The 16,965-nt window shown below is 45.5% G+C and overlaps 1 protein-coding gene across 11 annotated transcripts in view; it reads left to right on the top strand.

Annotated features, from left to right (window-relative positions):
- ZSCAN2 (zinc finger and SCAN domain containing 2) overlaps positions 1-16,965 on the top strand; it is a 37,102-nt gene that overhangs the window by 4,377 nt on the left and 15,760 nt on the right. For 9 of the 11 annotated variants that reach the window (XR_013827288.1, XR_013827289.1, XR_013827290.1 and 6 more), the window contains one exon: positions 13,216-15,380. Coding sequence is in view for 1 of the 11 variants with exons in the window: in XM_079914533.1 (XP_079770659.1) it covers positions 13,216-14,657 (1,442 nt within the window). In the remaining 10 variants the exon portion in view is untranslated. Of the gene's footprint in view, positions 1-13,215; positions 15,948-16,965 lie in introns of those variants that run through there. The other 2 variants (XR_013827287.1, XM_079914533.1) reach the window with 2 other exon arrangements.

The following is a 16,965-nucleotide window of genomic DNA, read 5'->3' as shown; positions in this document are numbered from 1 at the left end:
CAAAGGTGACTAACTCAGAGGCATCTAGTCTAGAGGATTCAGAAGGCTGGAAAGGGAAGGTGGTTTGGGGACAGAGTTGTAACAATGCCCAGGGACTTGGGAGATGTGAGTATAAAGCTGTCCTTTGGAGAAAAGGGTGGTCATGGAGAGCCACCTGTGAGCCCAGGCCTTCACTGAGCACCTCACATGTCCATCTTGCTGATAATCCCGTGAGGTGGGTGGAACTGTCATTTTACAGATGAGGAAATGGAAGTTCAGCAAGGTCAAGCTCTTCCTTGAGGTCACACAGCTGGTTAGTGATGGAGCCAGCATTCAAACTCCAGTCTGTTTGCTTCCACGTGTGTTTGGTAGATCCCAGGTTTTATTTGAAGCAAAATACCTGATTTTCTTTGGACCTGAAAAATAGCTTTTAATTTTACTCTTCCTACGTAAAAAAGCAAAAGCCTCTCATCCTGTTTAAAAACCTGTTTACTATGTAACGAATTTGTGATGAACCTCAGGCTCTTCAGTGAGATGCTAAAGAGAGGCCAGAGGGGTGGAAGGCTGAGGAGACACCTCTGGGGTTACTGTTCAGTTGGGGAAGTCACAAAGCAGGGCGTCAAGTCTCATCAGGTGTCTCTGAGGCAATGACAGGCTCCCACTGTGACAGCCCTCCCCACCTGGCTTGCTGGAGGGGCTTTGTGCCTTTCATCTTTCACGGAACATCCCGGATGGGGAATGTCCCAGACTGAGTGGGCTTGTCAGTGCTCTCATTTCTGCCATTGAGATCGTCTTTGTTGGTTTTCATTTGTCTAACACATGCTCCTGACCTGCCTTATGATTACTCAGAGGAACCTCTTCAGTGATCTCCATCCCTTCTCAAACATTTACTCAACATAAGACCACTTGATCTCTAGTCTGTTTGTCTAGCTCGGGACCTTTGGTCACATTTACCCAGCACATTTTCAAGGCCTGGTTAGACAGTGGTTGTTTAATATTTGACTAGCAGGCACCTCTAGGTGTTCACAGTTAAAATATCTTAAAATTCCAGTTGAGATTGGACCTATATTAATAGTTTAAGTGGTAAAGCTCATCTCTCTTTGTGTTTCCCAAGGGCATTTTGATCCCCATACCCAGCCCTATTTCAGGCTCTTGGTATTTCACCTGAACTCTCGCAGCAGCCTCCAAAGGGGACCTGCCTTCAGCCTCTTTCCCCTGCATTGCTCCACTCCTACCTGAGTGATCGGGCACTCTCCTGCTTAAAAATCTTCTTGAGTTCCCCAGTGTCTCCAAATCAACCATGACCTCTTTGTCCTGCTCGCAGCCCGTGGCCCTGTGTGACCTGGCCCAGGTGCCCATGGCTGGTCCTCCTCTGATCCCCTTGCCACAGCTCTTGCTTCATTCAGACCAGATCTTGCTGTTTCTTGAACATAATCTGTATTTGCTGGCATTCACCTGTGCTCCTGAGTTTTGACTTGGAGTGGCCTTGTCCATCCCTGTGTGATAAAATCCTGGTCTTCCTTTGAGTGCACACCTTTGGAGACCTGCTCCATAAAGCTGTCCTTCCGGCCCCTGTTTCCTGTCCCCAGTTCCACCCGCCTGAGAGCATCTCTGATCACCTCTGCTAGAAGTCATCTCCCCCAGAACATTTGGATTCTCCTCCTCTTTTGGCTTTGTATCGTATTCTGTCTTGTTTTCTATTTGTATGAATACTCATCTTATTTCTTCTAGGAACCTATAAAATCCCCAAAGTCAAGGAACCTATCTTTTTCTTAACCTTTTTCTTTTTTTTTTTTTTAAGCTCTCACAGTACCCAGCACAGTGCCCTATACATAGTGGGGACCCAGTAAGTATTGTCGGGATGAGGAAATGAATCCTTCGAGCCTCCCTGCAGGTGTGGAGAAGCTCACCTGCTGGGTCCATGAAGGAGGCAGATAGCTGCTTCCTTCCAGGCTTATCTGCCTCTCCTTGAGAAAGCCAAGCTAAGGTTTGTTTTAAAACAAAATGGGGTCGGGACTTCCCTGGCGGTCCAGTGGTTGGGACTTCGCCTTCCAATGCAGGGGGTGCAGGTTCAGTCCCTGGTTGGGGAGCTAAGATCCCACATGCCTCGTGGCCAAAAAACCAAAACATAAAACAGGAGCGATACTGTAACAAATTCAAAGACTTTAAAAATGGTCCATATCAAAAATATCTTAAAAAAAAAAAAAAAGGTCAAGCCCAAAGTTGGCAGAATGTAGCCAGGTATATTTCCAAATCTAGAAAGGGAGACTAGGTAGGACTGCAGCTTAGACCTGGGAGAATTCTTAGGCTGGTAGGCAAGTCAAGCAGCTTAGTCCAGCAAGAGAGCACCTACTCTTAGGTTTTCATTCTTGGAAGCTCTGTATTAATCCTTTGTTTATATTCAGCAAACTCAGTGAATATTATCATATTTATGCTGTTAACCAAGATGTTTATAAACATAGAGAACATGTTTCTGAGTATGGAGGTGGGTACTATTGCCGTTTCTCAGATTCCACAGGCTCCAGGATATCTCCCTTCATGGCCTGAGAATAAACCAGTAGGTGGCCTTTTTCACCTGTTGTTATCCAGCCAAACTGGTAGGAGTAGTCCATGGGACTGGCAGCATTTACTTGAAGGGACAAGCTTTGGATTTGGAAACCTAAGGTATGGTGAATCCACACCCCAGGGAGGACAGTTGCCTGGAGGTCTCTTGCACCAGGGAGCTGGTCTTGGATGTGGCCACCAGCGCACAAATGCCAAAGAAAATGAAACTGTTGTGGGCTGGACGTGGAAGCCGCAGTAGGGCATCACTGGTCCTGTGGAGACCATCCATCCAGTGATGTGCTCTTTCTTTTTATTTTTTAAAAAATAAATTTATTTATTTGTTTTTGGCTGTGTTGGTTCTTCGTTGCTGTGTATGGAGTTTCCCTAGTTGCGGCGAGCAGGGGCTACTCTTCGTTGCGGTGCATGAGCTCTAGGCGCGCAGGCTTCAGTAGGTGTGGCTTGCCGGCTCTAGAGCGCAGGCTCAGTAGTTGTGGCACACGGGCTTAGTTGCTCCGTGGCATGTGGGATCTTCCCGGACCAGGGCTCGAACCCATGTCCCCTGCGTTGGCAGGCAGATTCTTAACCACTGCACCACCAGGGAAGTCCTGTGCTCTTTCTTTTTAGATGAGATTGGCCCACATGGTTCACGCCTGGCAGCTGTGTTTTTAGCCTGTTTCACAGGCCTGTTGAAAGACCATTTATGAAAAGCACTAGTTACCTGTGTTTCTGGTTACAAATTACTGATGTAAAACCCAATACACTTCCTTTTTTTTCTGGTGACTTGGAGAATGAGAACCCCAATTTTCCAGGGCAATCTTGAGTATTTGTCCTTGTAAAGCATCAAAATGTCTCAAATTCCAATAGCTGGCAGCCAAACCATACCTCTCAGAATGTCTCACATCGGTCTGTAAGAGGCCTGGGCCCTGGGGCCAGAAGTCGTTTCTCAAATTGTATGGCCTCATTTTCGGTTCAGAAAGTATAGTCACTAGAGTTGAGACAGCTTGTCCTTGAACTGTTCTCTAATTGCTCTACCCACCCTCATCTCACTTTCTGTATGAAGTAAGCGGAAAAATACCTTTAGAGCCCGGAGACCAGTGGACTCATGCCGCAGCAGCCTCCCCAAGATAACCCCAGACCAGTGTGGTTGCAGCATCAGGCTGAAAGGGGAAATGCTCCTCTCCTAACAGATTCTTTTTTTTTTTTTTTTTTTTTGGCTGAATAGCACGGCTTGCAGGATCTTAGTTACCCGACCAGGGATCGAACCCAAGCCCCCTGCAGTGGAAGCTCGGAGTCTTAACCACTGGACCGCCAGGGAAGTCCCTAACAGATTCATTTTATCTCATAGAAGCCCCACCACCCGAAAAAGAAACTGCTGCCATCAGAGGGGAGCAAAGGGGAAATTATGGGGCTCAAAATTGATAGATTCGTGACATATAAATCCTCTGACCATTAGTGTGGGGTCCCTGTGCCATCAGCATCATCTGGAAGTGTGTTAAAAATGAAATCCCCGGGCCTCCCTTCAGACCTACTGAACCGGAAACTCTGGGGGCGGTGTCCAGCACGTGGGTTTAACAAGCCCTCCAGGTGATCCTGATTCAGCCACCAGTTTGAGAACCACTGTGCTAGGCCTATGGTTCTCAGACTTCTCATTGGGGTCCTGGAACCCACTCCAGGGATTCTGATTTTCTGATTTAGTTGGCATGGGGGTGTGGCCCAGGCAAGGGAGTTTTGAAAGCTTCCCAGGTGGTTCTAAGATGCAGTGAAGTTTAAAAACCACTGCTCTAGAGCCTTGTTACTCAGAATGTGGTCCATGCACCAAAAACATAGGTGTCACCTGGGAGCTTGCTAGAAGGGCATACCTCAGTCTCAGCCCAGCCCCACTGAAGCAGAATCTGCATTCACCAAGATCTCCAGGTGATTTCACATGCACTGTGAAGTTCGAGAAGCACTCCTCTAGACTAGTCAGGAATGGAGATTATCAACTTCAAACCTACTCTTGTCCAACAGGTGAGCTGAGAGTCACAGCTGACCTCTCCAGCCATCCTCAGCATCACATCTGGCTTTTGGTGGGCACAGGCAGCAGCTTACCTATCTTGAGCTTGCTGGCCCAGCAAAAATGCTCCCTTGGTGACAGCAAATGAACAAATACTTTCATGTTTGTTAATAAGGGGAGTGAAGAGCGGTGCAGGGTTGTAAAGGTATATGTCTTTTTAAAGCCACAATTCTCAGTTTCAAGACAAAAACACTTTCAGTTCACTTAAATATTTGAAGTGTATACCATACAGAACTCTCAGAGAGATGTAACATTAACATATAACCGTAACTGTTTGGCAATCATTCATTTAAACCAATAACATCTCCTTGCTGTTTTGACCAGCGCTTTGTCTTTCAGGCAGTCAGAGTTCAGGGGGAACAACGGTCTCAGTCACTCAGGCGCTATCAGGTTCCCGCCAGTCTTGCCAGGGCAGTGCCCCGATAGGGAGAGCCCCACTTGGGCATCAGCTGTATCAGAATTACAGACCCACTTCTGCATTTTAGACCAGTGGCTCTGACCATGGTGTTGAGACACAGCGGTATGTCACAATCAGGGGGGAAGGACCTTACAAGAATTCTGAGCTTAACACACATTAAAGCACCGAAGTTTGTGACCAGTTATGTCATTGTTACAGATAAATTACAGCAAATTCAGGCTTATCCCCATATTGACAGCAATTTTCCTTACACTTATTCTGGTACGCTTTGTAGCATGGGAGAGAAAGCAGAGGCCTCTGACCAGGCAGGAGGACACACGTGGCCCAGTTCAAGGACAAGCATTCCATGGGAATGTGCTGTGCATGTGAGTCTAGAGCCCATGTCAAGGGCAGGAAAATACAAGATCCATTGATTTAGACCGAGCTGCAATTGTCTAGTAACCAATAAGGGCCCTATGGCAATTCAGGAATCATTCAGTGGATGGACCGTTCAGTGGATGGTGTTTGGACAGTGTTCTGACCCTTTGAAAAAACTAAAACTGGATCTCTACTTCACAAGTTACACAGAAATCAATTCCAGATGAGTTATAGATCTATACTGTAAAAGATCTGGAATCAGCTATAGGAGAGGATTTTTGTAATCTTGCAGTGGGGTGGGACTTCTTAATCTTAAACAAGACAGAAATCGTCAAAGCTAAATTGAACTCATGGAAGCAGAAAAAGTCTTTTATGTTAAAAAGATACTGTGGACACTTCCCTGGCAGCGCAGTGGTTAAGAATCCACCTGCCAATGCAGGGGACACGGGTTCAAGCCCTGGTCCGGGAAGATCCCACATGCTGCGGAGCAACTAAGCCCGTGTGCCACAACTACTGAGCCTGCGCTCTAGAGCCCGTGAGCCACAACTACTGAGACCGCATGCTACAACTACTGAAGCCCGCATGCCTAGAGCCAGTGCTCCACAACAAGAGAAACCACCACAATGAGAAGCTTGAACACCGCAACGAAGAGTAGCCCCTGCTCACTGCAACTAGAGAAAGCATGTGTGCAGCAACGAAGACCCAACACAGCCAAAAATAAATAAGATACTATGAACAAAGTTCAACGAAAATGCACAGACTGGGAGGAAATATCTGTAACAAAGTCTGCAGTGTAGCAGATAAGAGTCAAAATCTTGCTCTGTAAGAGCATCTACAATTCATAAGAAATTGTCAACCCAGTAGAATAGAAGGTAAAAGATATGGTCCGGCAATTTAGAAATGAATAAAAACAAATTATATCCATATGAAAAGATGTTCAACCTTACAAATTACCAGGGAAATACCCATTAAAGCAAGATACTCTTCTTTTGCCTGTTAGGCCATCAGAAATTGAACAGTGTTTCTAAGAATTCTCTGCCTTTTTGAGCATTAACTTCATCTTTTAAAATTAATTCCAGAATTTTTCTAGTAAGGTATCAACTATTTTAAATTTGCTAAGAGTACATAAAATGATATATAAGGGCCATAAATTCTTTTTTCTTGTTATGGTGGTAAAATATATAACATAAGATTACCATTTTAACCATTTCTAGGTGTATAGTTCAGTGGCATTAAGTACATTCACATTGTTGTGCAGCCGTCACCACCATCCATCTCCAGAAATTTTTCCTCTTCCCAAACTGAGACTCTATACCCATTAACAGTAACTCCGGGCTTTCCTGGTGGCACAGTGGTTAAGAATCTGCCTGCCAATGCAGGGGACACGGGTTCAATTCCTGGTCCAGGAAGATCCCACATGCCGCAGCGCAGCTAAGCCCGTATGCCACAACTGTTGAGGCCCGCGTGCCTAGAGCCCATGCTCCGCGACAGAAGAAGCCACCGCAATGAGAAGCCCACGCACCGCAACAAAGAGCCCCTGCTCACTGCAACTAGAGAAAGCCCACGCGCAGCAACGAAGACCCAACGCAGCCAAAAATAACTAAATAAAATCTATTTAAAAAAAAAAAACACTAACTCCCCTTCTCTCCCCACAACCCCTGGCAACCACCATTCTGATTTCTGTCTCTATGAATTTGCTCTAGTAGTTTCGGGGGAGATCAAAACATTTAGCAAATAAGACCCCTTCTTTCCTGTTTCCTTAATGCCTGACTCATCTCTGAGTTTTCTCTACTGGAGATCTGGCCGTCCAACCGCTTGCTCACAAGCCTGCTTCCTCAGAAGCCTGCCTCCCTGTATCCAGTCTCATCCACAAAATATGCTCATTTTGAAATAGCAAACACTCTTTCTACTGGTGAAGTTCCTTTTTGAAGAAAATTCCCAGCTCCTACCATCTCATCCCATCTCTACCCATTAATATGTTGATGATATTCCCCTTTTATCTGACCACATCAGCTTCTGAGTTTTCACTTTCTTAATTGACCACCCACAAAAAAAGAGAATTGCCCACAGTTGAATGTACTCTATACTCTTGATTTCACCAGTGTCACCTTTTCTTGAGGAGGAGCTTGGGAGGAACCAGGATCCCTCATCCTTCCCAGCTCAGTGATTTTTTTTTCCCATTTGGAGGCCCTGTTAAGTCAGATCGCCTGAAGGGTGCTCTTTTCTGTCCTTTAGAAAGGCTCCTGTGCCTCTGTGTTATCAGAGACCAACCTTAAAAGAACTCTCAACCTTCCTTTGGCCTTCCCTGGAGTATAACAGTCTTGAATCTTTGTCTGCGTAAAGGAGGATAGGACTGGTCCTTAAGCAGCAGACAGTGAGGGGCTTATTGGGTCAGGATTCTGCTCAGATGGGCCTCTGCAGTGAGGTGGCAGAGGAAGGTAATCACACAAATTAAGCATCATGTCTAAAGGCTCCCACATTATAAAGGAGTTCTCTCATATTCTTGTCTAATAGTTCAGTACTAATTTTTTTCCCTTTAAATCTTTGATCTATTTGAGATCTGTCCTAGTATGGGTCCAACTGAAATTTTTCCATTTGACTTAACTGATTGTTCCCAGCATCATGAATGCTGGTGTCTTTTGGATGTGGTGTCTTTTCTCCATGGATTGGAGAGGCTACCCTTATATTCAACATATGTTAAATTCCCATGGTCATAGAGATGACTTTTTTCTGTTCCACTGGTCTGTCTATTCACGAGCCACCTGAATTAAGTTCTGAATTCACATGTATTAAATTCTGAACTCACATGTCTACTGAGTCTATTTCTGGAGGTTTGGTTTTGTTTCATTGGTCTGATTGTCTATTAATGTTTTAATTACAGTAAGTCCCCTACATACAAACAAGTTCTGTTCCGAGAGCATGTGCGTAAGTCCAGTTTGTTCATTAAGTCCAACAAAGTTAGCCTAGGTACCCAACTAACACAATCGGCTATGTGGTATTGTACTGTAACAGGTTTATAATACTTTTCACACAAATAATACATAACAAACAAACACAAAAAATAAAACATTTTTAGTTTGAAAGTACAGTACCTTGAAAAGTACAGTAGTAGAGTACAACAGCTGGCATCCAGGGGCACGTTCATGTCTTTGAAAGTTCGTAACTTGAAGGTTCGTATGTAGGGGACTTACTGTATTGAGATTTTATGTTTTAACATTTGACAGAGATAGTTGCTCCCTGCCTTACTCCCCTCATTTCAGTCAGTAATCTTATCTACAATAATGTTTATTTTTGTACTGTTAAAGACTCTTATACTTCAGTTACATGATTTGCCAGTTTTAAATGATAACCTTTGGACGCCCAGGTATACAGATGAGGCAGTTAATGAATATATGCTATATCCCAGTTTCTTCCCCACAACCCCAATTTTGGTTAGCATGTCATTTCTACATGTCTGTGTAACATTGACATTCTCTTTTTTCCCTCTAATTGCCACAGTAGTTTTAGACGTTGTTCTAAAGTTAAATGTATCTGTTCAGCCCCAGTCCTTTTGCTCTAGCATTGCCTTTGTCTCGTGGTTGACCGAAATTCATCTCCCAATAGTTTCCTCAAGAAGGGTCATAGGAGCAGTATTCTGTGAACTTGTGTATATTCAAAGCTGTTGGCCTGTAAACTTTATGCTTGAAGGACAGTTTTGTTGAACGAAAAATCCTTCACATCCGTTTTCTTTGCTTGCATGTCTTGTAGCTCTTGCTGTATGATCTGCAGGGATTGAATGTTTCTGGAGAGAAATTTGAGACTGGTTGATTTTCTTCCCCCATATAAGTGATTCGATCTTTTTACCTTGTTGTCCCCTGTCTCATTAGTAACCACCCTGGGTTAGTTTTCCTTGGCACACAGTGTTCCTCTGTCTTTTTTTTTTTTAAATGTATTTAATTTTTTGACCACGGGGTACATGGGATCTTAGTTCCCCGACCAGAGATCGAACCTGTGCCCCCTGCATTGGAAGTGCAGAGCTTTAACCACTGGACTGCCAGGGAAGTCCCATCAAGGGTTCTTCTATCTTTATAGATTATACTTGAAGGATTTGTTCTATTCCTTTGGCTTAGTTTCCTTTTTTGAGAACTCTAGTTATATATTTATTGATTCTCCTTTTATCTCACTTTGGTTTCTGTCATTCTCTTTAATCTTTTTTTTGAACTTTATTTTTTTTTTATACAGCAGGTTCTTATTAGTTATCTATTTTATACATATCAGTGTATACATGTCAATCCCAATCACCCAATTCATCCCACCACCACCACCCCGCTTTCCCCCTTGGTCTTTAATCTTTCTAACTTCTTTCTTTGTTTCCATCTCACTTCAAATCTCCCTTTCCCTTCCTGTGCTTTCCAAGGTGCCTATTTTCCGTTGAGTTCCTCCCCGTTTTGTCTTCATTTCTCTGGATTTTTTTCCCTTCTTCCCAGATCACATTTCCTCTCTTCCTGTTGTCTCTTCTCAACTTCTACTTTGTGGTCTTCCTTCACAGAGGCGGTTGCTTCACTTAACATTTTTTAGGGATGAAAAATGGTCATTTTTCTCAATAACAATAATTCCTGTGATTCACTTGGGAGAGTCAAGGCTCTCTCCGCTGCTTTACAGAAACAGAAAGCTTCCTGCACACACAGCTCATCTGTGTGATTCTGTATAATTGTAGCCTCACCTCCCTTGCTTCTCCGAACCAAAGAAGCCAGCCCTGCTCACCCCAGTTCCCAAATGTACCGATGTACTTGAGGGTGAGTCCCTGACCCTCAGGAAGTGATTTCCTGCCTGAGCTTTTTGAGACACTGCCCCCAAGAGCGCCCGCCTCCTGCTTTCCATGCTTGTTCTCTTCACGTTTTCCCTCCTTGGCTTCTGCCCGGTCTCTGCTGTTTTTGGAAGCCCTTACATGTATTTTGTTGTCTGCAAATTGATCTCCCTCCTGATCTCACTGAAAATGAAGTCTGAGTTTTTGTTTTTCCTGTTGCTTCTGAGCTCAGCCTGGAACATACCAGTTCTGATTTTAGGGCAATGAAAAACCTTATTAACTACTGTCCCTATTTGGAAGAGAACAACTACAAAGGTCATCACAAAAGGGTTTTGGGTCATGTTAGCTTGAAGAAAATGAATCAGGGCCTCAGCCTGGAGGTTCTTATAGAAGAGATAATAGCAGAGCTCTGTGATAGAAACTTGCAAAAGAGCAGTCTTGCAGGATGTTGAGGAAGCACAGAATTTCTGGCCCTAGCCAGGCAGGAGCTTGCATGGTGCCCCTCATTCCTGTATCCATCCCCTGGAGATCTGGGGGAGGGGGGCCCAAGGGCAATTATAGGAGTCCACAGATTACCAGCAGCATGTATCTCAGTGTGAGCATGAAATGTAATTATATGCTTAATTGCAAGTTTAAGTAGATCTTATTTTGACTAAAGACATGAGTGGAACCTAGGTTCAACCTGAGAGATGTAGGCCACATTGTATCATGTTCATATACGGAAATTTACATTAACTTATAGAGACTAATAATCACTGAATTGAGCATCTAACCTTAAACAGTTTATCAGCATTAACAATGGAAATGTCACTGGGACTTTGTGTAATTATTTTGCTAATTGTCTTCCTTGCTATGAATGCAACTACTTTCTTATGAGGTCTGATGTGTGATGTTAGGTCTTAGTAATAATCAGGCTATCACCTTTATCAGTAAAAGCATTGACTGACTTCTGTATACTCTATAGAATTTTTAAAAAGGGTTGAAGATACCTTACAGAAATAGAGCACAAAGAAATTATAGTAAAGAAGAAAATATTGGGAAGGAAAAAATGAAAGAACACAAGTTGCATGCTGTAAAAACATCCAGTATTCCTGCTCTGGGCTTTTGGCTCCAAGCTTCCAAGCAGGCAAGGCAGAGAGGGAGCCACAGTCAGGGGCGTGAGGCAGACACAGATCACTCAGAAGAGAAGCTCCTTTTGATACTTCCATCAGAGAGAAATTTCCTCCTCTGGCCGATCGAGAGGATATTGTGTGGTATAAACAATGTCGTCAACAACTTCCTGGCAGCATTAATGTTCCTGACAGCTGCTGACTTAAAAAAATGCACAATGTGAGAGTTGAGGGTTAAGTTTTATTTGGGAGAAAATGAGAACTATAACTCGGGAGACAGCATCTCAGGTAGCTCTGAGAAACTGCTCCAAAGACGTAATGGGGGAGGTCAGTATATATGTGATTTTGGTGAAGGGGGAGTATACACAATCAAGCACATATTTTTTTGCAGAAGGTTTCTGCTAGTCTCGTGAAGGTTACTGCTAATCCCGAGGAGCAGACGTCACCATGAAGGAATTGAGTGCTTTTCTAGATACGAGGAGATGCAAGAATTGGGCTCATAAAATGGTCTCCTGAAAATATTAACTATCTGAAGACCTGTTCTGCCAGTTTTTCCCAGAGCATGGAGGGCCTCATTTCTGCTCTCCACCCTGAACTCCTTTCAGGGGGAGTTGAAAGTCAGCAGCTGCAGCAGCATGTGATTTAGTCCTTGTAGAGGTAGATGGCAAGTGCCAGTTTGTAGCTGACACAGCCATTAATTTCTTTCTTTTTTTTTTTTTAATATTGATTAACAATGTAATGTTAGTTGATAGAAGTTCATTTCTTTTTAATTTTTTACTTTTTGGCTGTGCTGTGCAGCATGCGGGATCTTAGTTCCCTGACCAGGGATCGAACCCATGCCCCCTGCAGTGGCAGCACGGACTCTTAAGCACTGAACCACCAGGGAAGTCTGTGATTAATTTCTAATGACCCTTCTTAGAGTGTTCATCAGTGTCAGCCAGAGTCATTAAACCAACACACAGTTCAGTGAACACAGTTCTGCCAGTGTCAGAGCAGTGTGATCCAGGCCCACAGCTCTGCTGGCTTAATCCTGGGATAGACTTTAGAGTCTCTCATTTGAGGAAGGGAATGCATGTTCTTCCAGCAGTCCTCCCTCATGATTTGTTTCACCCAAACGTTTGATAAGTATTGGGCAGTAGTTTGGCAAGTTTCTGGAAGGTAGATATTTTGTATTACCGATAGGAGATCTATCTGTAGACTCTCACTGCAGGTAAATTTGAGGGCTCTTTTTTTTTTTTTTTTTTTTTTGGCTGCGTAGCATGTGGGATCTTAGTTCCCTGACCAGGGATCAAACCCGTGCCCCTATAGTGGAAGTGCAGAGTCCTAACCACTGGACCGCCAGGGAAGTCCCCAAATTTGAGGGCTCTTTTAACTGCCCACTTACTTGTTTCCAGTCATGTGTATAGACACATAGAGTCCTTGTTGCTGGTGCCCTGTCATCTTGTCTGTATCTTACTTAAATGCCAACTAATAAGACTATAAGCATCAGACATTTTAATGCACAGAATTATTATATAAGCTCCATTTGAAAGGAGACTGAGCTTTAGGGGAATATCTGTGGTACCAATAAGAAACTCATTCATTCATTCATCAAATTTAATAGAGCACCTACTAAGCATTGAGCACCATGGTGAGTATTGGGGACTGTGTACCCTGTTGCTTTCCTTTGATCAGGAATTTGAAAATTCCCACCTGATCTCATTTCCCAGTGGAGAAACAGGTAGAGACCTGAAACCCACATCTTTAAGACTTAGAAATTCTGGGTGATCACCATAAAGATATGAGACCTGGCAACTGGATAACCAGTTAGAAGGAAATAAACCTGTCTTTTTTTTTCAAGTTTTGAGGGTTCTCTAGCTTTTTTATTTTCACTCGAAGTTTAATTCATTTTAAATTTCCCCTTTGGTTTTCTTTTCTCATCATTACAGGAAATTGAGTACAAATTGTACAATTTTCTTCATTGTTTCAGATTTTGAGATCCAGAGTGAAAATGGGGAGAACTCTAACCAAGACATATTTGAGGATGTTGAATCACATGAAATGTTCTCCGAAATGCCTGAAGGGGAAGGCATTCCACAATCTGACTGGGAAAGTGACTTGGAGAGAGACTGCAGCTCCCGGGGGCCCCGGGGAAACACCCCGGGGAAGGACCATGGGGAGGTGCCACCCCAGAGCAGAGAAGTTGGACAGCTCATAGGCCTTCAGGGCACCTACCTGGGTGAGAAGCCCTATGAGTGTCCCCAGTGTGGGAAAACCTTCAGCCGGAAATCCCACCTCATCACGCACGAGCGGACCCACACAGGAGAGAAATACTACAAATGCGATGAGTGCGGAAAAAGCTTTAGTGATGGTTCCAACTTCAGTAGACACCAAACTACTCACACCGGGGAGAAACCTTATAAGTGCAGGGACTGTGGGAAAAGCTTCAGCCGGAGTGCAAACCTCATAACCCACCAGAGGATCCACACGGGAGAGAAACCCTTCCAGTGTGCTGAGTGCGGCAAGAGTTTCAGCAGGAGCCCCAACCTCATCGCCCATCAGCGGACTCACACGGGGGAGAAACCGTACTCGTGCCCCGAGTGTGGCAAGAGCTTTGGAAACCGGTCCAGCCTGAACACGCATCAGGGGATCCACACGGGAGAGAAGCCCTACGAATGTAAAGAATGCGGCGAAAGCTTTAGTTACAACTCCAACCTCATCAGGCACCAGAGGATCCACACAGGAGAGAAGCCGTACAAGTGCCCCGACTGCGGGCAGAGGTTCAGCCAGAGCTCGGCCCTCATCACCCACCGGAGAACTCACACGGGAGAAAAACCTTATCAGTGCAGCGAGTGCGGGAAGAGCTTCAGCCGCAGCTCCAACCTGGCCACGCACCGGAGGACCCACCTGGTGGAGAAGCCCTACAAGTGCGGGGAGTGCGGGAAGACCTTCAGCCAGAGCTCCAGCCTGATTGCACACCAGGGGATGCACACGGGCGAGAAGCCCTACGAGTGCCTGACATGTGGGGAGAGCTTCAGCTGGAGCTCCAACCTCATCAAGCACCAGAGAATCCACACGGGTGAGAAGCCCTACAAATGCAATGAGTGTGGGAAAGGCTTCAGCCAGCGCTCCCAGCTGGTGGTGCACCAGAGGACCCACACGGGTGAGAAGCCCTACAAATGCCTCATGTGCGGCAAGAGCTTCAGCCGGGGCTCCATCCTGGTCATGCATCAGAGAGCCCATCTGGGAGATAAGCCATACAGGTGTCCCGAGTGCGGGAAAGGCTTTAGCTGGAATTCAGTCCTCATCATACACCAGCGAATACACACCGGGGAGAAGCCCTACAAATGCCCCGAGTGCGGCAAAGGCTTCAGCAACAGCTCCAATTTTATCACACATCAGAGAACTCACATGAAGGAGAAACTTTACTGAAGGGGCAGAGAGGGAAGGTGAGGGACTGGCCCAGGAGGGCACTTGCCACGCTGCCCCCAGACAGGGATGTGTCTGTAGAAGAGCCATTCTTCCTAAAGGCTTGTTGGGGATCTTTGCCAGAATCTTACCCCTGCTCACCCTCATTTCTAGGATCCCATCATCTTAGTGGTCAGAGTCAAACCCCGAGAACAGAGCGTAGGAATGGAAGGTCGGAAAGCTGGGGCTTTTTCTGTCCCGTTTCTCGACTTGATTGGCTCCTTCTCTCTCCATCCTCTGTGCCCCAGTTTCCTCTTCGGTAGAACAGGGGGGATATTTCTCTGTGTGGAACGGAAGACAGCATGGCCCACATTTTAGAGAAATACCAGAAACCTGTTGGTGTTGTCTGGTCGTTCTGCTGCCAGTTGTTGGGCTAAGGTGCCTTCACCCGAGCTGCTAGCATCCCAGGGCCCCTGCCGTGGCAGAACTGGCCCTTCCTGCCTTTGTGTCCTGGGGTTTGATTTCGGGTCAAGGTGGAGGGGCTTCTCCCATTCTGAGTCATCCGCATGAAGCTAAAGCCCTTTTCTCGTTCTAGAAAGTGTCAGGAACACCGGAACACGAGGGAGTCTGGCCCAGAACCAGTGTCCCAGTACCTTCCCATTGATAGGAGTTGCCCGGGGCCTGCCAGGGAAGGCATAAATGGAGGAGATGTATGTGTTTGCTCTTGTCTCTGCTTACTGTCCCGGGGTAAGTCGGCTGTGGGTCGGTGGGGACACATTTATTCTTGCAGGGTTTTAGTTTTTGAGTGTGAGGTGAAGTCAGAGCCGCCAGCTGCCTCCCCCTGGTGGATGGTATTTCTGTCTTCTTCAGGGTGAAACAGTCCTGCACTTTGCAGGGTTGCCTTGTGTCTCTACCCCCCAGATACATGGCCCTGTAATCATCACTCTGTGCACTTGTCGTTTTTATCTTATATATGCAGATCTAGAATTCTGTCTGGTAGCTTTTGTATACAAAGAACGTTATTTTTAAGGAAGTGTTGATTTTGAGGACACATCACCTGTACCCTGGAGAGATTTGGGCTTGAATCAAGAGTTGTCCTACAGATGTCGCCCTTGATCTTGGGATGCTACCAGGGCTTTGTTCTTGGGTCCTTGAGCTATGAAACAGTAAAGACAGGATGATAGCAGGTGAAGGGCTTTGTTAGGAGGGAAGAGGAGGGTAAATAGGCTTTTCTCTCCTACACGTAGGGCCTGCCTTCAGAACGCACCTTGGTTCTTACAGGGTGGATGCTCCAAATTGCCTAATAAAGTACAGTCCCACTCTTTTCCTGAGTCTGTCTTTTCACATGTGTTAAAAACCCGAACTTGACAAACCCATACCTCACTTCCCCACCCAACTCACCTCCTGCCCCAGGCTGGAAGTGGTCCAAGACCTTTAGGGGGAAAGAAATCACTTGCTTCAAAGAGCACACCTTTGGGTGAACCTAGTCCTGTGTGCTTGACCAGTGCACCCACCTCTCCACTGCTCTTTGCTATCTCTGCATCCAGTCTGTCAGCCAACACTTGGAGAGGCAGCTTTGGCTGAGGTGCCAGATGATTCCCAATGGTCTCCTTGGGAGGCCGTCTCCATCCAGAATCAACTAAGTTAGACACAAGGAAGCTCTGGGCAGTAGCAGTTGTTACACCAAACCACGTGGGCTGTGAAATCCCCGTCACCGATTCCATTCCTTCACTTACAGGGCAAACGTTTACTGAGGGCGTGTGTACCATCACCATGCTAGGTGCTGGAGAAAGGTTGTGAACAAGAAGTTCCGTTACCCGTCGTCATGCCGCTTTACTAGGAGAAAGATTTCCATCTGTCTGGGAAGATACAAGAGCTGCCCTGCGTGTAAGGGAGAGTGGACAGGCGGGTGTCCTAGGTGGCATTCAGTTCTGGAATTTGGGTTGTAGGAATGGTGTTTTTTCTCTTTCCCTTAAGCTCAACTTGAGAAAAGAATTGGTATTAAGGTTTTTAAACCTTTCTAACTAAGTTTCTTTTTTTATTCCTCCCTACCTGGTATAAACACAAAATGTCCTGGAAAGAAAGGAAGCCAGATTAGCTGAAATTGCAGAATTAGACTGGAACCAGGTTGGGGAAATGATAAATGGTGGTTCTAGAAAGGTTGAGAGCCCATTGCTTCCTGTCCTGCTTGCACCTAGAGGGGGTCTGCAGAGGCAGGGAGGGGTCTTCATGCCGGATGTGTTGGATGGAAGGACACGGCCTTCTTCCCCTGAAAACAGTCAAGAAGCCCCAGCCCCCTCGGCAGATCTGCCTCTGCTACATCTTTGTTCAC

Source organism: Stenella coeruleoalba (assembly GCF_951394435.1).
Source record: "Stenella coeruleoalba genome assembly, chromosome: 2".
Taxonomy (NCBI): domain Eukaryota; kingdom Metazoa; phylum Chordata; class Mammalia; order Artiodactyla; family Delphinidae; genus Stenella; species Stenella coeruleoalba.
Note: the sequence above shows the minus strand (reverse complement) of the source record. Positions and strands in the feature narration are given on the sequence as shown.